A 24,782-nucleotide genomic window follows, 5' to 3' on the forward strand; every position below is an offset into this window, starting at 1 on the left:
GTTTGGGTACCTTGTTTTTACTGTCAAATTATATAAGATTGAGAAAGTTTAAATCTCCAAAGGAAAAATTGAGTTGCTGGTATCAGACAAGGTGAATGAGGGCTCAAATACAGTGTCTTCTATCATTATATATAGAAATTAGTGGTTTATTTGAAGTAGATTCACTGTAAATCATTACAAGAAAATCATTATTATTTTTAGATTATATATAAACATCACTTTGGTAACAGAATTGGAATGTTCTGGGCACACAGATTAGTGTGGTCCATATACAATTCAATATTATTTGCATTGTTATATCCAAGTGCTATAAACTCCAGTGATGTTGGAAGTCCATTTGTAATGTGTTGCTTTTATTGGTTAATGAATAAAGAATCTGCCTTGCACCATGATATGGTAGAGTGAAGTGAGGAAAACTTAATTGAATTCTGGGAGAAAGAGAGAGGTGCCAGGTAGCTGCTGCTGGGAACAGATGAACTAAGGCCTTGCCTAGACATTAATATAAATGGATTAAATTAAAATGTAGGAGTTATCTAATAATAATCTAGAGTTAATGGGCTAATCAGTGATTTAATTAATATAGTTTTTGTTTGGATATTTTGGGCCTGAGCTGCCATTCATTCAGGAAATGAACTAGCAGCCTCATAAAACTGGTGTAAGACGGACTTCTGTATTTGTGTTGCTTTCATTGGTTGAATAATGAAATTGCCTTGGTCTTTTGATACGGCAGCCCTTAGGTAGGCAGAAAAGACACAACAGAATTCTGGAATGAAGGGCAGTGTGGCAGATGCCATTAATTTCCAGCCTGAGATGGATGTAGATTAGAATCTTGCCAGTAAGCCACAGTCACATGGTAATACATAGATTTAATAGAAATGGGTTAATCAATATCTGAGAGTTAGCCAATACGAAGCTAGAGCTAATGGGCCAGGCAGTAATTTAACTAATACAATTTCTGTGTGTTTATTTTGGGTTAATCTAACTGGACAGCAGGATGCAGCTTGCCACTCTTCCTACTACAGGATTGAGCTCAGACTTGGTCTACTAACTCCATATAAAACCTAAGAGGGCTTAAAAAGAAATTCTAGACCAAAAAATAATAATACAGAATTTAATACACCTTTTTGCTATTTGCTGGCAGAGTATTACAACTCCTTTAAGAGAGATTTTCCTGATTCAGCTGTAGCAGGAAAAAAGCTGCACCATTTTAAAACACAGATTCCTGGGGCTGTGCCACCAGTATGAACTTTGGCTCTAAAGCATTTCAGTGACATTTGTGGGACCTGGGTGTTTCTCTGCCCACTAGGGTTGGGAGGAAAGTGGCTGAGACCATGCCTGTGACTCAGTGCTCCCTGCCTGGGTAGGTAGCGGGATCAGGTCTAGTAGGCAAGCACTAGCAGGAGAGCATGGCAAATTCCTGGCACCATGCACAGAGATGTTTCCAGGCTGTGCAGTGCTCACCGTGGCAGATTTGGCTGTAACTCAGATAAAAAGCATTTATGTGTTGCATGCTCATTCTCTGGGTTGGACTGCTGAGCTCAGCTCTTGCTTAGCGGCCCCAGAGCTAACAAAAATAGAATGTCTACCATTTTGAAATTGGAGAGAGGTGGAGCCAACATCCAGAGGAGCTGCAACCAAGCTGTTTAGCATTTTAAAAGCTCTTCAGGACAGTAGAGAATTAAAGACAATGAAATAGGATAGATTCAGACAAAAAAGACCTCTAAATGTGTCATGGTATTAGATAAACCATGTAGGCTTGGGAGAAAAGATAGAGTATACGGAGTCATAATATAAAGTTAATGCTTTTACAAAAAAGGGTAAAGTCTTTAGAGAGAAAGTAAAGTAATAGAGTAAAAATAAGCAACATAAAAATGGAAAATTCACAGAGTCTGGATTCTTTCTATTATTGTGTGTTCTTTAAATTTTTTGACTGTGAAGGAGTTAAGTACAGAGAGACGTTTCATTGTATGGGCTAATCTAAACCAGCATGGATATTATAAAGGTATTAGTACTTCAAAATTTGGGTCTAAGCATATGATGCTTTGGGAAAGAGGTTCTTATTTTGTTTTCACAGAAGATGAGACCCTGTGGATTTCTTCTAGACCAATATGGTATGATAGACCACACCCTCTTGAAAGGTTGCCATCAACATCCTCAGAAAGTTAATTTGCACAACTGGTGACTGAGATGAACCTAGAACATGGGATATACCATGAAGGACCTGATTAACAGTGCCCCTATACAGCAGGAAGAAGATTGGAAAGAAATAACTTCATCCATATTCCCAAATATTCTTTATAAATGTTCTTTTACATTTAAAGGGGTATATGATGTAGATATGAATAATTTGCATTGGTATGGGTTTGGCTTTACTGATATAAATTTAAGGTTAATCTTGTTATATGTATATTTCTGTTCTTGGTTAAGGTATTGGGGTTATGTATATCATTTAAAATATAATGTAAAATTAGGAAACATAGATTGTTAATAAATAGTTATCTATAATAGTCAAGTTTGTAGTCATGTTAGTTAGATTTTCTAGATATATAGAGATATATTTCAGTTAGAAAGCCATTCTTCATTTTTTCAAAGACTACAAAATATGGCATTTAAAATGTTTTAATAACTTAGGGCTTTTCATGACAATGAGACAGGTTTGCTCCTGGCAGCACCAATCTTCTTCAAGAGAAAGATGGGATCGAAGAGGCTCCTTATGGAGTTGTTTACCCATTTGGGCAAGAAATTGCTTTTTCCAGGACTGTTGCATAAACTGGACATAAAGTAACCACAGGGAGAGGACTGCTGTATTTGCCTAAAAGTGAGATGGTCCTTCGGGGTTCCTGATTCATGAAAGAGTCTGTGAAACATTCTTCAGGATACAGAAGAATGGGACTGAACTGTCTTTGAATTTTCCTTCTTCATGGAAATGTCTGCTGGATACTCTGGGGCTGTAGGTAGAAGACGGATGCCCCAATGGTACAAAAAATGGAATTGGTGTGGGATAATTCTCTTTATTCTGTCAGTCATGATTTAAATAAATTCTAATTGACCATCAACAGGAAGTATAGGTGGGACAACCAGACAGGAAGTAGAGGTGGGGTGATGAGAACAGGAGAATTCTAGGAAGGAGGAAGCCTATTCCTTCCAGTCCTGCCCAGATCACAGAAGAAGCAAGATGTTACCTGCCCTGCCAAAAAAGGTACCGAGACATATGGCTCACATAGATAAGAATAATGGGCTGATATATGCTATAAGAGCTAATAAGAATCCTGAGCTAATGGGCCAATCAGTTTATAATTTTATGGAAACCTCTGTGTGATTTTCTTTGGGACTTACTGGCTGTGGGAACTGGGCAGGACTGAAACCCCAACGAGCAGGCCCTCATGTTACACAAAACACTCCAACATCTAAATAATTCCAAAGAAAGTTAGCAATTGTACATTTTATGGATACATGATTTTTTTCTAATGAAAGTAAAGTGAAATTAAGAATAATTTAGGTAAACAGGATTTAGATACCAAAATAGAAGTCTTTCCACACTTAATATTAGGTATTGTTCAGCAATCAGGAGAAATGGTAGCCTATGTTTTAATATTCAATGCAATCTGAAAATGAGAATAGTAACATACAAGGAATATAGTTTTTGTTTTCTTTGCAGTAGAGTGGCTGATGGATCTTTCTGGAATATATTATGCATGAATAATAGAGGCTTTATGCAACCCTCTATAAAGTCTCAGAAATGAGTTTGATAAGAGATATTCAGATATATTGATAGGTGCATATCTCTAAAAGGACAAGGCAGATTGTCATTGTAATATTACATATATGTCATCCCTAAAACCAGTCTTCCACCATATTCACTGGAACCAGGGTAACCAGGCCTTTTAGTAACATGTGAGTGATCTCTGAAACCAGCCACTCCAGCATATAATGATGGAAGCCTATTATTTAGGCTGTTATTTAAGGGAAGCTAGAACAGACATTTTTTAGTCCTCATACTAGCAGCATCAAAAATTACACTGAAAGTTTGTACCTGTCCAATAATGTGACTCTCCTCTCACTTTCCATTCTTTTTTTTTTTTTTTTTGGTGTGTATTTCATGCAGAATACTTTATTTGTTTGTTTGTTTGTTTGTTTATTAAAACTTTCCGCTTCCTCCACACCTCCCATTTCACTCCCCTCCCCCTGTCTCTCCAGTTCAAGGAGCAGTCAGGGTTCCCTGCCCTGCGGGAAGTCCAAGGTCCAGGAAGGTGAGCATCTAAACAGACTAGGCTCCCCAAAGCCAGTAAATGCAGTAGGATCAAAACCCAGTGCCATTGTCCTTGGCTTCTCAGTCAGCCCTCATTGTCCCCCACGTTCAGAGTCTGGTTTGATACCATGCTTTTTCAGTCCCAGTTGCGCTGGTCTTGGTGCGCTCCCATTAGACCACCTTCTCAGTGGGTGGGCAGACTCCTCGCGGTCCTGACTTCCTTGCTCATGTTCTCCCTCTTTCAGCTCCTCATTTTGGCCCAAAGAAAAACATATAGTTATCCTCCTGGATATTGGAAGTAGACTAGATTGCTAGGCAAAAATTGGGATCTTGGGGGTAGGGATGGAGTGGCAGTAAGGGGTGATGGGGAGATGTAGAGAGAAAAGTGAGGAGGGGAGGATGGGGAGACCCTGGGAGAATGAGATGGTTGGAATGGAGGAAGGGTGGATAGGGGAGCAGGGAAGACGATATCTTAATTAAGGAAGCCATTTTAGGGTTAGCAAGAGACTTCACTCTTGAGGGGTTCCCAAGTATCCATGTAGATATCCCCAGCTAGTTCCTTGGGCAGCTGAGGAGAGGGAGCCTGAAATGGCCCTTTCCTATAGCCATACTGATGAAATCTTGCATATTACCATAGGAGCTTCATCTGGCGATGGATGGAGATAGAGACAGAGACCCACATTGGAGCGTAGGACTGAGCTTCCCATTTTTTTTTGTTATAAAGGAAATCATTTAATTGGGGCTTGCTTACAGTTTCAGAGGTTTAGTCCACTGTCATCATGACAGGGAGCACTGTGGCCTGCAGGCAGATGTTATATGGAGAAGTAGCTGAGAGTTCTACATCCAGATTTGCAGACAGCAGGAAGAGAGAGTTTGGTGGGCTTTTTGAAACCTCAAAACCTATCCCCGGTAACATACTTCCTCCCACAAAGCCACATCTCCTAATTCTTTCGAATAGTGCCACTCCCTGATGAAAAGTACCATTCAAATGTATGAACCCCTGGAAGCCATTCTCATTCAAACCACCGGAGACATATATGTTATTATATTGAAAGTCAACCATTTTTTCTCTTCAAATATAAGCTTTAGATTGCTTGTATGAAAGATGAATGAATTACCTGTTTTCAAACTCCAGAAATGAACCTTCTTTAGAAGTTTAACTCTGACTGTGAAAACTATGGCATCCCACACCAGAAGAACACATTATTTGGTCCACAGCAGTTCTAATTGAGTGAAGGCAAATGGAATAAAAAATAGGATTAATATTCTCTAACTCATTTAACTGTGTTGTCCCATTGTTTTTTAAAGTTTACCAAGCAGTGCGGAGATACTAAGGTTGATTCTCTTTTGCTATGATAAAGCATTTGACGAATTCATTTTTGGAGAGGAATGGGTTTATATGAAATATAGGTTTAAATCCACCTTTGAGGAAAGCTAGAACTGGAATTGAAGGTGAGAACACACGCAAAACTAGAGCAGTCAAAGGACACTATTTCCTATAGTGATTCTTCTTTTCTGCTCAGCTACTTTTTCTATACATCACAGGACCACATGGAACCAACACAGGGATGACACCTCCTGTGGTGGGCCCTTATGTTACAATTAATAAAATGCTCCACAGTCATATCCAAAAGCTGGTCTGTTGGAGACATTTCCACCATTGACATTACCAATTCACAGATGACTCTAGTTTGTGTCAGGTTGATAACAGTTAACCACACAGTTGCAGGCACAAGGCCCCTCTAAGCTTTTCTGAGACTCCTGCTTTTCTTTTGGTTTAGTCTGCTTTTCTATATTCTAAGGTGGATAAAGATAACACTTCCAATTCTAAATAAGAAAAAAAAAGAAAAGAAAAAGATCTCATTTTCTTTGATTCTTTTACATTAAGGTTTATATTTTAACTTTTCTTTTTACAAATTAATTGGTGATTTTACTTATACTTCACCTTCAATTTGTTGACATGTTCATAAGAACTTCTATCTATATGAGAAGATAATGGATAACAATGTTCTAATATTTGGTTTTACCAACCCTGTCATCAAGGAACTTAACAAGAACAAACCTCACTGGACAATATGTCTCTCTACTAATGTGCACTTTCCAGTCTTTCTACTCTTCTTGAAATAATACATATTTCTTTCTCTGTAGCTTAACATTCTCTGTTTAATACTACCAATTCAACTTGTTATATTTCTGCATTTATAATTTGTGATATTACTTCATTATGTATGGTTTCCAGAATTCAATGTGATAAAATAATTAATTAATGCATGAATGAATAACAGGAGGAAATGAGGTTATAAACACACACATTATCCAAAAACTTGTACACATAAATATCAGTAGTATAGATCAATGGAAAGATATCAGCTGTTCAGATACACATTAATTTGAATCTGTAGAGTTTATAATTGAAGATTAATTACATTTTGAATGATTGTAAGTTTGGTTTCCTGTTAACTTATGGAATATTTCAAGATCCTCAATTACTTTTCAGTTCTTGAGATGAGTACTGACAAAAGCACCACAATAAAAGAATCATCAATATATAGAACTTTTAATCCAATTCTGCAATCATTGAGTAATTAAGTATGCAGGCAAATATTAAGTCATTAACCTTAGCCCAACAAGTAACTAAATGAATATGTGAACTCTGTGTCCATCTCTGCCCTTATTAATTTGGAAGCTAAAATTCATGATATATTTGAATGAAAATGTCTTTATGAAATCCACCACTATGTTTAATGTAATTTTTTAAAATATTGTATAAATCTATTTTATCAAAAGGATTTTGATAGGGCTGGAGAAATATCTCAGTGCATAAAGTGCTCGCAATGAAAGCTGGAAGATGTCAGTTCAGATTCTAAGGAATCCACATGAAAACAGAAAAAGTTGAGTGGTCATAAATGTTCACCTTTAATCCTAGTGCTTGGAAAAAAAGAGACTATGGATCCCTGAAAAACTGTTTAGCTATATGAGAGGAACTTATGAATCCCATTTTAAGCTAGAGGTCTGACTCAAAAAAAATAAAGTGAAAAGTGATTGAATAAGACACCCTGTGTCAATTTCTCTCACCCATACAATCAAAGACATCACAGACTCATAAGGAAGTAACATTTTAAAAATATGCTGACATTATCATTTGATTAAGCTTTATGGATAAGAATATGAAGCAAAGTTTATAATATAATATAATGTAATATAATTGGCTTTACTTGATTGCCTAAGTTTTATTATGATCATCTTAACATAATTGATACCTATTATCCTGTTGTTGGTGGATAAGCTATTCATAAAATTGTATATTATTTATAGTATATCTCTATATGCTTGTTTATTTCAATATGTCTAAATGTTTATACATGAAGAATAAAATACATATACACACATTATCCTATTCTGAGAAATACAGCAAAACTTGTCACACAGAATACAGCTGTAAATTTGGGGTGAGAAAAATGTGGAAGTTTCTAGAAAGAAAACAGTAGGAACTTTTAATAAAGACCATTATCCGTAGTGTCTTCCAAACTTTGGTAGTTTACCATTATTTTCCCTGTACAATAACATGGTTTGTATTAAGTATTTGAAAAATGCTTTTTAAAAGTCAGGGAAGATTTTTGTACTCCAATTTCTTTCTCATTTTAGTCTAAATAAAATCTACGTGCTATCCATATTCAAGGTAAATATTCTCTCCTCCAATTATGCGTCTCCGGAAAAACTCAGAAACAAACACTAATTCCAAAATGTTCCATATCTTGTATCATTGACTGATGACATAAATGAAGTTATAATAGTTTTAAGAAGATCTAGCTTGTAGATTCACCCCTTGTGATACAAGTACATTATCATTCCAATACCCACTGTTTTTACAGCTGAGAACTCAGTGGTTGTTCCAGTGTCATTTATCTTCTAGAGTCTTTTCCATTTCAGACTTCACAGATGAATCTGATTGAAAATATTACCGTTGTACTTGATTTGAACCCCTTTTACAGTATTATCAACTCTGCCTTTCAATAACAATATACATACTTAAAAACTGGAGTCTTCTCATTAACAATTACAGTTGCCAGGACTTACTTAAACTTGCACTGGAAGCTGGCCCCTGCTCCCAAGAGAACACCAATGAAGAGAAATCATGTAAAGCACCAATATGTTAGCTATGCCACTCATACACTATTAAGCCATGGGAAAAGAGACACTTTGGAAATAGATCTCAAGACATTCCAGATCAAGTAATTTTACCTCCAGCTGATTTTGTTCTGCAGTCCAATGAGAGTTTAGGAGGTGCAAAACCACCATGAACTTCCTTCCAAATTTCTAATTCAGAAATATAAGACATAATAGAGGTCTACCTATATTTTAATCCTTAGATGTTACATGTAGTAGACTTTGTTCAGAAGTGTGAATGGCTATGATACATTATTGGTGAAAAAGTATTGAGATAATAAAGAATAACAAATTTTGAAATACACTGACAGCATTAATATATTATGTTCACTATGAATGAAAATTGCATGGTTGGAGACAGAGGACAGAAGAACACGATTAAACAGAGTTTTCACTAGTGCTACATATGAGAACTGAAGAGATAAGGAATGTTTATAAGAATTGATTAAAAATTTGAAACAGACAAACAGTTTATATGAGTCATGTTGGCAAAGAAAATTAGAAGCCAATATGTTTGAAGGTCTGTCATGTATGTAGTTGAGGCAATCATCACTGCTCATTCCTGAAGTGATGAGCTTATTAAGATTTTATTTGGTGTTTGCTTTGTGTGTATGTGTGTTTGTACTGAATTACTTAAAGTAAGAACCACTGTCAACATCAACTACAGGGGAATTTAAAAATGGTAATTTATTATGGGATGGTGATTTATTTATGTAATATTAATATAACATTGGAATATAAACATGGCATGATTTTTTCAACAATGATTATATTGTAGATATTGCTAGAAATGTATAATATTTACCTTGATATAGTTCTTCATGTTTCGAGGTTGCAATTTTACATTTTTAAATAACATTCAATTTTAGGTGTTCAACTTTGTCTTATGTCTTTGGAAAGCCAACTAAGGCTTCTGAGTGATGATCCCAGTTAAAACATGTTAATATTGATACTGTCAAAACAAACGCCTATAGGTCCATAATATCAAAAGGATATTGCAGTGACCTATATGTAGGCTTGGTTTTAGTATAAAATGTAAATTATAGTAGCAAAGTATGGGAGATGCAATGAAAAGTTCAAGCCATGCTGAAGCGATGCATTCTATGGTGATCATTTAAAAACATTTGACATAAGGAAATAAACTACAACACAAGCTGTGGAAATACAACTACACAGTATGAGTTTTTAGCATAACATATATTATTGGTATTAGCTAGTAGGGTTTATTTATCATCTAAGAAGTCAATGAAAAATAAGAATATTCTAACCAAACACAAATGTGAAATATTTTCTTTACATTTTCAACTAGATATTCAATTGACAGAAACACAGATTTGGAGAGATATTTCAATATTGATGCCAACAGTGGAGTTATCACTACTGCAAAGTTATTGGATCGAGAAACTAATGCTGTTCATAACATTACAGTCCTTGCAATGGAGAACCGTAAGTTGAAAGGTTAAAAAGGACACGAAGGGGGAGGGAATAGGCAGAGAGTGGAACAGAGAAAAATGTAGAGCATAATAAAAATCAATAAAATGACATTAGGAGGAATCAAGGTGAAAATAAAGAATGGGTTCTTCAGATGTGATGTGAGTTTTAGCTGTTGCTTGTTTAAGTTAAACAAACTCCAGAAATTCCAAAATCAGTAAGCTGTAAAATACAGATTTACTAATTTCTTGTGATGATTTTTACATAGCTAATTCAAAACATAGAAATGTAAAAGCTCATGGATGTGAATTGCTCTCTGAAGCTTGTTTTATGTTTACATCCTTAATATTACTGCCTTCATTGTGCTGTGAAATTAGTTCATCTCTACCCAATACACATTGATAGGAATGCTCTAATAACTAATTTAGCATATGAATAAAGTAATTTAGAAGAAAATATATTTATATTACTAAAATAAATAGTCAAAGAAAATGCATGTGTATGTAATTTGCTAACACTAACATAAATATGAACTATGGCATCATTGAGTTGAATTGCATGATTCACTATTCTTTATTCAGTTATTTTCTTATCAGGAACTTGACACACATACACAAATATATAGATACAAACATATGTATATATTAAAACATATTTATGTGTTTTGTATAAACATGCTTATGTATATATCCATATATTTATGTGGAATACATAAATATAGATACCTCACAATTTTGTATTATATAAAGCCACAAAAATGTATGTTTAAATGTTTATCTATATAACTTAATGAGTCTATAAGGGTCAGATTATATGTGGTTTTATTTAGATAATATAGTGTTACGAATAGAATTTTTATTTGAGATTATACTTTTGAAAAAGAAAATTTTCATTTTTTGTTTGTTTTTCATGTTTCTTGAATAAAATAACAAGAGTATGATGAGTATTCTATCAGAATTAATTAGATTTTTTTTATTGACCAGAGAATCCATCCCAGGTTGGCAGAGGCTATGTGGCCATCACTATATTGGACATTAATGACAATGCCCCTGAGTTTGCCATGGACTATGAAACCACTGTCTGTGAAAATGCTCAGCCAGGGCAGGTGAGAGGTTCGAATCAACTTCCTTTTTGTTTGGAGTTTCTTTAAAAGCATTCAGGAGTCATACCTTTGAAGTACCCCAGTACTTTGATGTCTAGCATGAACTAATATTAAAACAACTTTCAAATTCTGTTTTAATTTGATTTTGAAAATTCCTCAGTTATCCTGAGGAAAGAAAATATTGTAAAAACTAACCCAGTTGTGTGTTTAAATGCTTGGATTTCTTTAAGAAGAAATAAAACTTATTAAGTTTGATTGAGCTGTTTCCACTTATGTTAAATACCACAGCTGTGAATAAAACCTTGACTAAGAATAAAGTGCAGTTCAAAGTGGCTTTGGTTTGTCCACCATATTGCTCAGAGTCTTGTGATGTTTACTGGGATGTATAAACAGTTGTAGCAGCTTGTTTGTGAGGTTAAAAAAAGTAAGTATGAAAATGCATTATGAAAAGGACATGATTTTTTTCCAGAGCCTATTTTAAATTGAGTGTAATTTTGTACACCTGATCTACTGCCTAAACTTACTGAATGGAATGACATTACAATAAGGTGTAAAAATTCTTATGTCCTGCTGTAGAACTCTCATCAGAGCGCAGCAGTACGCCTTTCTCTATTACATTCTCTCTACCCAGGTTATCCAGAAAATCAGTGCTGTAGACAAAGATGAGCCATCTGATGGGCACCACTTTTACTTCAGCTTAACAACAGATACAATAAATAACCTCAACTTTTCTTTGAAAGATAACAAAGGTAAGGCAAGATGTGTAGTTGCAAGCATTTGTTTCTAAAGAAGTCTCATTTCCTTCTTAAAGATGCTTATAATGGGAAAAAGCAACAAAGATATGGATTAAAAAGCAATGAGTTCCTTGAATAATTTCTATCCAGGTGTTTGCTGTTATGGACCCGAAGCTCCTATATAAATCAATAGAGACATAAAGCCAAATTCAAAAAGTTAGGTATAATTCTCTTGACTGTCTCCTGTATAATTCCCTCCCATTTATATATCAAGCTCTTACATTGAAGGCCTGCTAAGATTCTTAGTAAGGACTGAACTCTGTTGACACAACACAACTCAAGACCTCAGGAATAACAACAACAACAACAATAATAATAATAATAATAATAATAATAATAATTTCAATGTAAATCCAACATTCACATAACATCCTCAATAACATCAATTATTTTATAACTTGAAAATAAATGTTATACATGAAAAATCTAATAATAAAATATTAAACAAAAATAAAACAGTAAATAATAATAGAATATTACTCCCTCTTATGTAAAATTGAATTTCCTTTAAGTTGCTTTAAAGATAGTTCCTCCCATGAAGTCATAAGTGTTATTCAAGGGACACTTTACAAGTACCAGTAAGCAGATTTCAGTTTTGCTTACAATATATTAATAATTATAAGAACTTCTAAAATAAACATGACAATTTACTCTTTTAGATTATACAGGTTTTCATATGATTCAGGTTTTAGTTTTAAAATAGAGGCAATATGACTTATTGGAACAGACAAACTTTCAGTTGAAATTTAGGAAGTCTTTTGGCTGAGGCTACAACTTTAACGCAAAAACTGTAATCTTGGCCAGGAAAATTCAATCTGAAAGTAACAGTTTTTTCCTGATCCCATTCTCAACTTAATAAGAACACTATGCTGTCCCTTTAGTAATATAAAAGAAGAGCATTCTCTGGGTGGGTAATCCCAAACTCTCTGATTAATCATTGTTGGAAATGTTCACTCTTATTTCTTGGAGTCATCTTACACAGATGCAGATAAGGAAATATATGACCTTCACAAGAAGACGATAAATATGTCCCTGATGTGCCACAGTCCAATAGCATCAATATTTCTATACTGAGTGCACAAGAAATAAAAACTGGATTAATGGGGCAGCCATACTGTCACATAGATGAAAATATTCCCATGGCACAAGTATAGATCTCTCCAGGCTATACCTTGAAGGACAGGAAAAGAATAGGTAGAAATCATTCATGTTATCTTCCACATTCAAAGAGCAAATACAGAGTATCATAAACTCTGCAATACTTTCTTGATCATGGCATTATTTTTTCACATGCTCAGTATTTGGCTTGTGATTCTAAATTCAGTGTGTGTGTGTCTGTGTGTGTTTGTCTCCGTGTGTGTTATTGTTTCTGTGTATATGCTTCTCTGTTAGTGTTTCAAGGATTTTTGTATCTGTCATGCTAGACTACTAGTAAACAACTGTATGAATCTTTTCTCTAACTTTATAATAATGTTTAATATCAACATTGACATGAATCAAATAATCTATATGTAGATTTTTTTATTTTTATTGCTTTGTAAATAATACCATTCAAAATTTCCACTTCCTCCCCTCCTCCCTTTTACCTCCTGCTCTCCCACTCACCCTCTTCCCTCTCCCTCTAGTCGTAAGAGAGGGTAGGGTACCCTAAACTGTGGGAAGTCCAAGGCCCTGCCCCTATACCCAGGCCTAGGAAGCTTTGCATCCAAATAGACTAGTGTCCTTCAAAGCCAGTACATGCACTAGAAATAAATTCCAGTGGCTTCTCAGTCAGTCCCCATTGTCAGCCTCTTCCAGAGAGTACGGTTTGATCACATGCTTATTCAATCCCATTCCAGCTGGCTTTGGTGAGCTCCCAATAAATTAGCCACACTGTCTCAGTGAGTGGACCAACAACTCACAGTCCTGACTTCCTTGTTCATCTTCTCCCTGCTTCTGTTCCTCAACTGGACCTTGAGAGCTCAGTCCAGTGCTCCTTTGTGGGTCTCTGTCTCTATCTCCATCCATCGCCAGATGAAGGTTATATGGTGATATTTGAGATATTCATCAGTGTGACTATAGAGCAAGACAGATTCAGGCACCCTCTACTCTACTGCCCAAGGACCTAGCTGGAGTCATCCCCCGGGACACCTAGCATCCCCTCTAGAGCCAAGTCCCTTGCCAGCCCTAAAATGGCTCCCTTAATTAAGATAACTTCTTCACTGCTCCCATATTGGCCCTTCCTCCATCTCAACTATCCCACTCCCCTAAGCTCTCCACTACTAACCCTTCTCCCTTCTCTCTTCTCCTTTCCCCTTTCCCCCACCCGACCCCCACCTCCCAGGCCCATGCTCCCAGCTTTTGCCCAGTGATCTTGACTGCTTTCAATTTCCAGGAAGATCTATATATGTTTTTGGGGGATTCACCTTATTATTTAGCTTCTCTAGGATAGTGAACTATAGGCTCAATGTCCTTTGTTTATGGCTAGAGTCCACTAATGAGTGAGTGCATACCATATTAATCTTTTTGGGTCTGGATTATCTCACTCAGAATAGTGTTTTCTATTTCCACCCATTTGCATGCAAAATTCAAGATGCCATTGTTTTTTACTGCTGCGTAGTCTTCTAATGTGTATATGTTCCACACTTTCTTTTTCTATTTTTCCATTGAGGTGCATATAGGTTATTTCCAGGTTCTGGCTATTACAAATAATGTTGCTATGAACATAGTTGAACAAATGCTTTTGTAGTATGATTGGGCATCTTTTGGGTATATTCTCAAGAGTGGTATTGCTGGATCCTGAGGTAGGTTAACTCCCAATTTCCTGAGAAACCGCCGCACTGATTTCCAAAGTGGTTGCATAAGTTAGCATTCCACCAACAATGGATTGGCGTTCCCCAACTCCACATCCTCTCCAGCATAGATTATCATTGGTGTTTTGGATTTTAATCATTCTGACAGATGTAAGATAGTATCTCAAAGTTGTTTTGATTTGCATTTCCATGATCACTAAGGAAGTTGAACATGACCTTAAAAATCTTTTGGCATTTGAAATTTTTCTGTTCAGAATTCTCTGTTCAGTTCAGTTCCCCATTTTTTAATTGGGTTATTTAGAATGTTTAAGTCTAGTTTCTTGAGTTCTTTATATATTTTGGAGATCAGACCTTTGTCTGAAGTGGGGTTGGTGAAGATCTCCTATTTAGTAGGCTCCCTGTTTGTCTTAATGACAGTGTCCTTTGCTTTACAGAATCTTCTCAGTTATAGGAGGTCCCATTTATTCATGCTGCTCTTATTGTCTGTGCTACTGGAGTTATACATAGGAAGTGGATTCCTGTGACCTTGTGTTGCAGTCTACTTCCCACTTTCTCTTCTATCAGGTTCAGTGTGTTCAGATTTATATTGAGGTCTTTAATCATTTGGACTTGAGTTTTGTGTATGGTGACAAATATGGATTAATTTTCATTCTTCTACAGGTTGACATCCAGTTATGCCAGCACCATTTGTTAAAGAAGCTTTCTTTCTTCCATTGTATAATAATTGTAGCTCCTTTGTTGAAAATCAAGTGTTCATAGGTTTGTGGATTAATATTAGGGACATTGATTAGATTTCATTGGTCAATGTCTCTGTTTTTATGCCAGTACCAAGCTGTTTTCAGTACTGCAGTTCTGTAATAGAGTTTGATGTCAGGGAAGTTAATGCATCTGGAAGTACGCTTATTGTATATAATTTTTTTGGCTATCCTGTTTTTTTTTTTTTTGTTTTTGAATATAGAGTTGTTATTGTTCTCTCATGGTCTGTGAAGAATTTTCTTGGGATTTTAATGGGGATTGCATTGCATCTATAGATTGTCTTTGGTAGAATTGCTATTTTTACTCTGTTGATCTTATCATTTCAAGAACATAGGAGATCCTTCCATTTTCTTGTGTCCTCTTCAGTTTTTTTCTCCACAGCCTTAAAGTTCTTGTCAAATAGATCTTTCACTTCTTTGGTTAATGTTAGCCCAAGATACTTTATACTATTTGTGCTTATTGTGAAAGCTAATGTTTCTCTGATTTCCCTCTCTACTTCTTTATCCTTGGTATATAGGAGGGCCACTGATTCTTTGGAGTTGATCTTGTATCCTGCCACATCAATGAAGGCATTTATCAGCTGTAGGAATTCTTTGTTAGAATTTTTCATCTGCAAATAAGTTTGACTTCTTCCTTTCCAATTTGAATCACCTTGACCTCCATATGTTTTCTTATAACTATTGCTAGAACATCAAGCACTATATTGAAGAGATATGGAGAGAATGAACAGCCCTGTCTTGTTCCTGAGTTTAGTGGAATTGCTTTGAGTTTCTCTCCATTTAATTTAATGTTAACTGTTGGTTTGCTGTATATGTTTTTATTATATTTGGGTATGATCTTTGTTTCCTTAATCCCTCCAAGACCTTTATCATAAAGGGGTGTTGATTTTTGTCAAATGCTTTTCAGCATCTAATGAAATGATCATATTTTTTTTCTTTCAGTTTATTTTTATGATAGAGTACATTGATAGATTTTTGAATGTTGAACAAGTCCTGCATCTCTGGGATGAAGTCTACTTGATTATAATGGATAATTTTTTGATGTGTTATTTGATTCAGTTTGCCAGTTTTCTATTGACAATTTTTGCATTGATGTTCATGAGTGAGATTGGTCTGTAATTCTCTTATTTGGTTGAGTCTTTGTGTGCATTTTTTATTAGGGTAACTGTAGCTTCATGAAAAGAGTTTGTCAATGACTCTTCTGTTTCTATTATGTGTAACATATTATGGAGTATAGGTACTAGCTCCTCTTGGAAGTACTAGTAGAATTCTGCATTAAAACCATCTGATCCTCAGCTTTTTTTGGGGGGGGGGTGTTTGATGAAGCTTCTGCTTCCTTGCGACTTATAGGTCTGTTTAAATTGTTCACCTGGTCTTGATTTAATTTTGGTTTATGGTACTTATCTAAAACCAAGTCCATTTCTTTTACATTTTCCAATTTTGTGGCATACAGGCTTTTGTAGTAAGACCTAATGATTCTCTGAATTTCCTCTATGTCTGTTGTTATGTCCCCTTTTTAATTTCTGATCTTGTTATTTTGCATGTTCTCTCTCTGCCTTTTCATTAGTTTGGATAGGTGTTTGTCAATCTTGTTGATTTTCTCAAGGAACCAGCTCTTTGTTTCATTGATTCTTTGGATTGTTTTCTGTATTACTATTTTGTTGATTTCAGCCCTCAGTTTGATTATTTCCAGTCTTCTACTCCTCCTGGGTGAGTCTGCTTCTTTTTTTTCTAGAGCTTTCAGGTGTGCTGTTTAGATGTTTATCCTCTAATGTGAGATTTCTCCTTTTTTTAATGTAGGCACTTAGTGCTATGAACTTTCCTCTTAGCACTGCTTTCATAGTGTCTCATAGTTTTGGGTATGTTGTTTCTTTATTTTTACTGAATTCAAGAAAGACATTAATTTCTTTCTTTATTTCTTTTTTTTTACCCAGGGGTGGTTCATTAGTTGACTGTTAAGTTTCCATGAGTTTGTAGTCTTTATAGGGGTAGAATTGTTGTTAAATTCTAAATTTATTCCATGGTGATCCATTAAGACACAGGTGGTTACTATTTTTTTTTGTATCTGTAGTGTTTTCTTTGTTACCAAGTATGTGATCAATTTTCAAGAAGGTTCCATGAGATGCTGAGAAGAAAGTATATTTTTTTTTCATTTGGGTGGAATTTTCTATAAATGCCTGTTCAGTCCATTTGATTTATTACATCTGTTAGTTCTCTTATTTCTCTGTTAAGTTTCTGTCTGGTTCACCTGTCTATTGGTGAGGGAGGAGTGTTGAAATCTCCTACTATTAATGTTTGGGGTTTGATATGTGCTTTGAGTTCTAGTAATGTTTCTTTTACATATGTGGGTATTTTTATATTAGGGGCATACATATTCAGGATTGAGACTTCATCCTAATGAATTGTTCCTGTTATGAGTATAAAGTGTCTTTCTTCATCTCTTCTGATTGATTTTATTTTGAAAACATTTTTTTTTAGATATTAGTATAGCCACACCCACTTCTTTCTTAGGTCCATTTGATTGAAAAACCTTTCCCCAACCCTTTACTCTGAGGTAGTGTCTTTCTTTGAGGTTGAGGTGTGTTTCTTGTAAACAGCAGAATGTTGGATCCTGTTTTCGCACCCAATCTCTTAGCCTGTGTCTTTTTATAGGTGAATTGTGTCCATTGATATTAAGTGATATTTATGACCAGTGGTTGTTAACTAAGATTATTTTTTGTTTTTGGTGGTAGTGTTTATATGCTTCTCTTCTTTGAGTTATGCTTATAGAGGGTTGTCAGATGGCTGTGTTATTTGGGTGTTGTTGGTTTCCTTCAGGTTGTGGTTTTCCTTCTAGTACTTTCTGTAAGGCTGGGTTTGTGGCTATGTATTGTTTAAATATGTTTTTTTTTGTCCTGGAATATCTTTTTTTCTCCATCGATGGTGAATGCAAGCTTTGCTGGGTATAGTAGTCTGGTCTTGAATTCATGGTTTCTTAGTTTCTGCAGCACATCTATCCAAGATCTTCTGGCTTTCATGGTTTTCATAGAGAAGTCAGGTGTAATTCTGATATGTTTACCTTTATATGTTACCTGAACTTTTTCCTTTCCAGCTCTTAATATTCTTTCTTTATTCTGTATGTTTTGTGTTTTGATTATTATATGGTGAAAGGATTTTTTTGATCCAATCTATTTGTTGTTCTGTATGCTTCATGTACCTTCATAGGAATATCCATCTTTAGGTTGGGAATGTTTTCTTCTATAATATTGTTGAATATATCTTCTGGACCTTTGAGCTGTAATTTCTTCTCTTGCTTCAACCCTATTATTCTTAGCATTGGTCTTTCTTTTCATGGTGTCCCAGATTTCTTGGATGTTTGTTTTATGAATTTGTTGGATTTGCTGTTTTCTTTGATCAGTGAGTTTATTTCCTCTATAGTATCTTCCGCATCTGAGATTCTTTCTTCTATCTCTTGTATTCTGTTGGGTATACTTATCTCTGTTGTTCCTGTTTATTTACCCAGATTTTCCATATCCAGCCATCTCTCGGTTTGTGTTTCTTTATTATCTTCATTTTGGTCTTCAAGTCTTGAATTGTTTCCTTTATCTGTTTGATTGCTTTTTCTTGCTTTTCTTGTGTATCTTTGAGGGACTTATTATTTTATTCTAACTTTTTCTTTGTCTTCTCTCCCATTTCTTTAATGGAGTTTTTCACATCCCTTTAAAGAGCTTCTATCATTTTCATAATGTTATGTTAAAGTCAATTTTTATACATCTTCTGAATTAGGGTGTTCAAGTCTTCCTGTTGTATGTTCACTGGATTCTGGTGTCATCATTTTGCTTTTCAGCTTGTTGGAGGAATTCTTGGATTGGCGCATCTCTTACTTCAAATATGGCCTGGAGACACTTTGTATCATGATCCAATCTTTTCTGTGGCTGACTTTGTACTTGGGAGTTTTTCTTGGTCTGCACTCTCTTGGTCCCCTCAGCACTGGAGCTGGCTCTCAGATGCTTTCCTCCCTGAAGCAGGCTATGGTGGTGGATCTAAGAACCCTGCAGATGGAAAGGAGTGCTTGGGGGCAAGCTGGGATGGGGTAAATAGAGAAAGCCAGTAGCAGGGAGATGCCCTGCTGAATGGCCAGAAATGTTAAGGGAATTGGAGGGGCCTGTACTCCATTCTCAGGGCTTCTGGGTTGTCAGATGATTTGTGTTATTATGGGTGATGTTGTCTTCCTTGGTTTGTGATTTTCCTTCTATTATTTTTTGTAAGGCTGGGTTTGTGACTAATATGGAAACCTGTCAAACAAGGGATGAACTCAAAATGATGATAAAAAAGGAGAGGCTACTAACTGAAAACTTTTACCAATATTTCTATGAGTATATGGTCTGAAATTTTAGATATAAAATATATAAAAGTTCCATTTTATAAAACATTTACTTTTGCATTATGACTGTGTCTTTGCTATTTGTAGTGTATCAGGAATATCTGAAGATGAATTCCATAGGAAATTTACCTCTCTGTCCAAAGAGATTTGTTGACGGATGCTGAAAAATATATATGCTATATCTGTCTTACTATTAAAAAGCAAAATAAAAAGGTTAACTTTAAGTTTGGGACGATAAAGTTCATTTTAAGGCTTATTATACATTTTTTCTTAATCCTAGACAACACAGCCTCAATACTTACCAGGAGAAATGGCTTCCGCAGGCAGGAACAATCAGTTTACTATCTGCCAATTTTCATTGTGGACAGTGGATCTCCTTCACTAAGCAGTACCAACACCCTTACCATTCGAGTCTGTGACTGTAATGCTGATGGTGTAGCACAAACCTGCAATGCAGAGGCTTATGTTTTACCAGCTGGCCTCAGCACTGGGGCCTTGATAGCAATACTGGCCTGTGTCCTGACACTATTCGGTAAGTACTCTTTGTGTTCCTTTCTTTTTTTTATTGATTTTTATTGAGTTCTACATTTTTCTCTCCTTCCCTCCCTGCCTCTCTCCTCTTCTTCAACCCTACCCCAAGTCCCCATGCTCCCAATTTACTCAGGAGATTTTGTCTTCTTCTACTTCCCATGTAGATTAGAGCTATGTAAGTCTCTCTTAGTGTCCTCATTGTTGTCTAAGTTCTCTGGGATTGTGGTTTCTAGGCTGGTTTTCTTTGTTTTATGTTTAAAAACCACCTATGAGTGAATATATGTGATAACTGTCTTTATGAGCATGGGACGGACATAGGCACTCTGCCTATATATTACATTTGTGTAGCTTGGTCTTCTTGTTGGACTCCTAAGAGTAGGTGCAAGGACTGTTTCTGAATATGTTGCCTATTTTGGGACCCATTATTCCTATTGGTTGACTCATCCAGCCTTAATAGAAGAGGCGATGATTAATCTTGCTACATCTTGATATATCATAGCTTGCAGAAATCCAAGGGATACCGACCTGTAGCTGCAGAGAAACAGTGGAAATAAACTGGATAGGTGTAGAAGGAGCTGCAGGATGCTTTCCTGCCACCTGCCACCTGGCCGCCTGGCTAGTGTATGTCCGGCAATAATTACACAGAAACTGTATTCTTTTAAATACTGCCTGGTCGGTTAGTTTCAGCCTCTTATTGGCTAATTCTCACATCTTGCTTTAACCCATATTTAGTAATCTGTGTAGCACTACCAGGGGTGGCTTTCCAGGAAGATTCTTAACCTGCGTACATCTCAGACAGGAGAGCTATGGCGACTGCCTATGGTGACTGCCTGAAGCGTCTGCCTTCTTTCTCCCAGAATTCTGTTCTGTCTATTCCACCTACCTAATTTTCTATCCTATTAAAGGGCCAACACAGTTTCTTTATTAAGCAATGAAAGTAACACATAGACAGATGACCTTCCTCCATCAGATAGGGGTGGGGATTGGGTGAGAAATTTGTAAAAGGGGAGAGGAGAAACTTTAGTTGTGACATAAAATAAAAAAATGAACAGAAACAAAGAAGCGATAGATAAAACAAAAAGAACAGAATTCTAAGAAATAACAAAATGTAACAATATAATACATCATAAGACTAAGCAAAAATGATTGCATCAAAGTTGACCATGGCAACTCAACAATAGAAAAAGAGTCCCAAGAGCAGGCAAAAGAGTCAGAGAACCACTTCTAGTCAGGGTCTCATAAAAGTTCTAAAACATTCTGTACTAGTTTTCCACTGCATGTGGCTTCAACACAACACCCTCAAATGCCTTCCCCCAATGTTGGGTATCATTCCACATTCTGTTCCTTAACTCCACCATCCCTGATGTCATCCCCTCAATTTTCACTTGCCTCTATTCTGCTTGTAAAATCTATTCTATTTCCCTCACTCACGGAGATCCTGTATCCCCTCTAACTGTCTTCTCTGTGCCAAACCTCCCTGGGTCTATAGATTGTGTTTTTTTATTAACTCAATGCTTAACATCTCTTTTTAAGTGACTGTATAACAAATATGTATTTCTGAGATTGTGTCACCTCACTCAGTATAATTTTTTTCTAGTTCTGTTCATTTGCCTGCAAATTTCATGGTGTACATTTTTTAAAAAGTCGAATAATATTCTATTGTATACATTGTATATATTGAAACACATTTTATTTATGATCTTTTCTTGTTTTTTCTAATTTCTGGCTTTTATAATTAAAGCTGCAATTAACATTGTTAAGCAAGTGTCCTTGTGGTTGGATGGAGTATGTTTGGGTATAAACCCAAGAATGGTATAACCAGGACTTGAAATAGATAAATTCCACAATTTTTTATAAGCTATTATATTGATTTCCATAGTGTTTGTACAAGTCGTCTCTCCCACCAGGAATAGAAAAGTGTTCCTCTTGCTCCACATCTTCACAAGTATGAGCTATGTCTTATTTTTTTTATTTATTTATTTATTTATTAAAAATTACCACCTCCTCCCTGCCTCACATTTACCTCCACCCTCCACTCCCCCTCCATTTCCTGTTCAAAGAGCAGTAAGGGTTTTCTGCCATGTGGGAAGTCCAAGTTCCTTCCCCCCTCCATCCAGGTCTAGGAAGGTGAGCATCCAAATAGGCTAGACCCCCTCAAAGCCAGTAGGTGTAGTAGGATCCAAATCACATGCCATTGTCCTTGTATTCTCAGCAGCCCTCGTTGTCCGCCATGTTCAGGGAGTCTGGTTTTATTTCATTTATTTATTTATTTATTTATTTATTTATTTATTTATTTATTTATTTTTGGTTTTAGGAGACAGTGTTTCTCTGCAGCTTTAGAGCCTGTCCTGGAGCTACCTCTTGTAGACCAGGCTGGTCTCAAACTCACAGAGATCCCCCTGCCTCTGCCTCCCAAGAACTGGGATTAAAGGCATGCGCCACCACCGCCGGGTGGGAGTCTGGTTTTATCCTGTGCATATTCAGTCTCAGTCCAGCTGGCCTTGGTGAGCTCTGATTAGATCAGCCCCATCATCTCAGTGGGTATGAACACCCCTCACAATCCTGACTTCCGTGCTCATGTTCTCCCTCCTTCTGCTCCTCATTTGGATCTTGGGAGCTCAGTCCGGTGCACCAATGTGGGGCTCTGTCTCTATCTCCACCCATCGCCAGATGAAGGTTCTATGGTGATATGCAAGATTTTCATCAGTATGACTATAGGATCTGGCCTTTTCTGGCTCCCTCTCCTCAGCTGCCCAAAGAACTAACTGGGGGCACCTCCCTGGATACCAGGGAACTCCTCTAGGGTCAAGTCTTTTGCCAACCCTAAAATAGCTCCCTTAATTAAGATATGTACTTCCCTGCTCCCATATCCACCCTACCTATATCCCAACCATCCCTTTGACCCAAGCTCTCACCATCCTCCCCTTCACAATTTTCTCTCCCCATCACCTCTTGCCCCCATCCCACCCCACCCCCAAGTTTCCAATTTTTGCCCAGCAATCTTGAATACTTCTAATATCCAGGAAGATAACTATATGTTTTTCTTTGGTTTCACTTTCTTATTTATCTTCTCTAGGATCACGAATTATAGGCTTGATGTCCTTTTATTATGGCTAGAAACCAATTATGAGTGAGTACATACCATGTTCATCTTTTTGGGTCTGGGTTACCTCACTCCGAATAGTGTTTTCTATTTCCATCTATTTGCATGCAAAATTCAACATGTCATTGTTTTTTATCGATGAGTAGTACTCTAATATGTATATATTACACAGTTTCTTCATCCATTCTTTTTTTTTTTTTTTTTTTGGTTTTTCGAGACAGGGTTTCCCTGTAGTTTCTAGAGCCTGTCCTGGAGCTAGCTCTTGTAGACCAGGCTGGCCTCGAACTCAGAGATCCGCATGCCTCTGCCTCCCGAGTGCTGGGATTAAAGGCGTGCACCACCACCGCCTGGCCTTCTTCATCCATTCTTTCATCGAAGGTTATCTAGGTTGTTTCCATGTTCTGGCTATTACAAATAATGCTGAAATGAACATAGTTGAACAAATGCTTTTGTAATATGATAGGGCATCTCTTGGGTATATTCCCAAGAGTGGAATTGCTGGGTCCTGGAGTAGGTTGATCCTGAATTTCCTGAGAAACTGCCACAATGTTTTCCAAAATGATTGCACAAGTTTGCATTCCCACCAGCAATGAATGAGTATAACCCTTACTCAACAACCTCTCCAGCAAAGGCTATCATTGGTGTTTATGATTTTATCCATTCTGACAGGTGTTAGATGGTATCTCAAAGTTGTTTGGATTTGCATTTCCCTGATTGCTAAGGAGATTGAGAATGACCTTAAGTGTCTTTTGGCCATTTGAATTTCTGTTGTGAATTCTCTGTTAAGTTCAGTGCCCCATTTTTTAAATGCGTTAATTAGCATTTTAAAGTCTAGTCTCTTGAGTTTCTTATATATTTTTGAGATCAGACTTTTGTCTGTTGTAGGGTTGGTGAAGATCTTTTCCCAGTTAGCCTTTTTGTCTTAGTGACAGTGTGCTTTGCATTACAGAAGCTGCTCAGCTTCTGGAGGTCCCATTTATTCAATATTGTCCTTAATGTCTGTGCTGCTGGGGTTATACATAGGAAGCAGTCTCCTGTGCCCATTTGTTGTAGAGTACTTCCCACTTTCTCCTCTATCAAGCTCAGTGTGTTCAGCTTAATGTTGAGGTCTTTAATCCATTTGGACTTGAGTTTTGTGCATGGTGATAGATATGGATCTAATTTTACTCTTCTACAGGTTGACATCCAGTTATGTCAGCATCATTTGTGGAAGATGCCCTCTTTCTTTCATTGTGTACTTTTAGGTCCTTTATCAAAAATCAGGTGTTCATAGGTTTGTGAGTTAAGCTCCCGGTCTTCTATTCAATTCCATTGGTTGACTTCTCTGTTTTTATGCCTATTCCAAGCTGTTTTCAATACTGTAGCTCTGTAATAGAGTTTGAAGTCAGGGATGGTAATGCCTCCAGAAGTTCCCTTATTGTATAAGAGTGTTTTAGCTATCTTTGATTTCTTGTTTTTCCATATAAAGTTGATTATTGTCCTCTCAAGATCTGTG

General features: G+C 36.4%; 1 protein-coding gene across 2 annotated transcripts in view; it reads left to right on the forward strand.

Annotated features, from left to right (window-relative positions):
- The window catches only part of Cdh7 (cadherin 7), a 213,279-nt gene that overhangs the window by 163,868 nt on the left and 24,629 nt on the right, over positions 1-24,782 (forward strand). For both annotated transcript variants that reach the window (XM_038349211.1, XM_038349212.1), the window contains 4 exons: positions 9,726-9,862; positions 10,831-10,952; positions 11,581-11,698; positions 19,934-20,185. In XM_038349211.1, coding sequence (XP_038205139.1) covers positions 9,726-9,862; positions 10,831-10,952; positions 11,581-11,698; positions 19,934-20,185 — 629 coding nt within the window. The remainder of the gene's footprint in view (positions 1-9,725; positions 9,863-10,830; positions 10,953-11,580; positions 11,699-19,933; positions 20,186-24,782) is intronic.

This window comes from Arvicola amphibius, chromosome 12 (assembly GCF_903992535.2).
Source record: "Arvicola amphibius chromosome 12, mArvAmp1.2, whole genome shotgun sequence".
In the NCBI taxonomy this organism is placed as follows: domain Eukaryota; kingdom Metazoa; phylum Chordata; class Mammalia; order Rodentia; family Cricetidae; genus Arvicola; species Arvicola amphibius.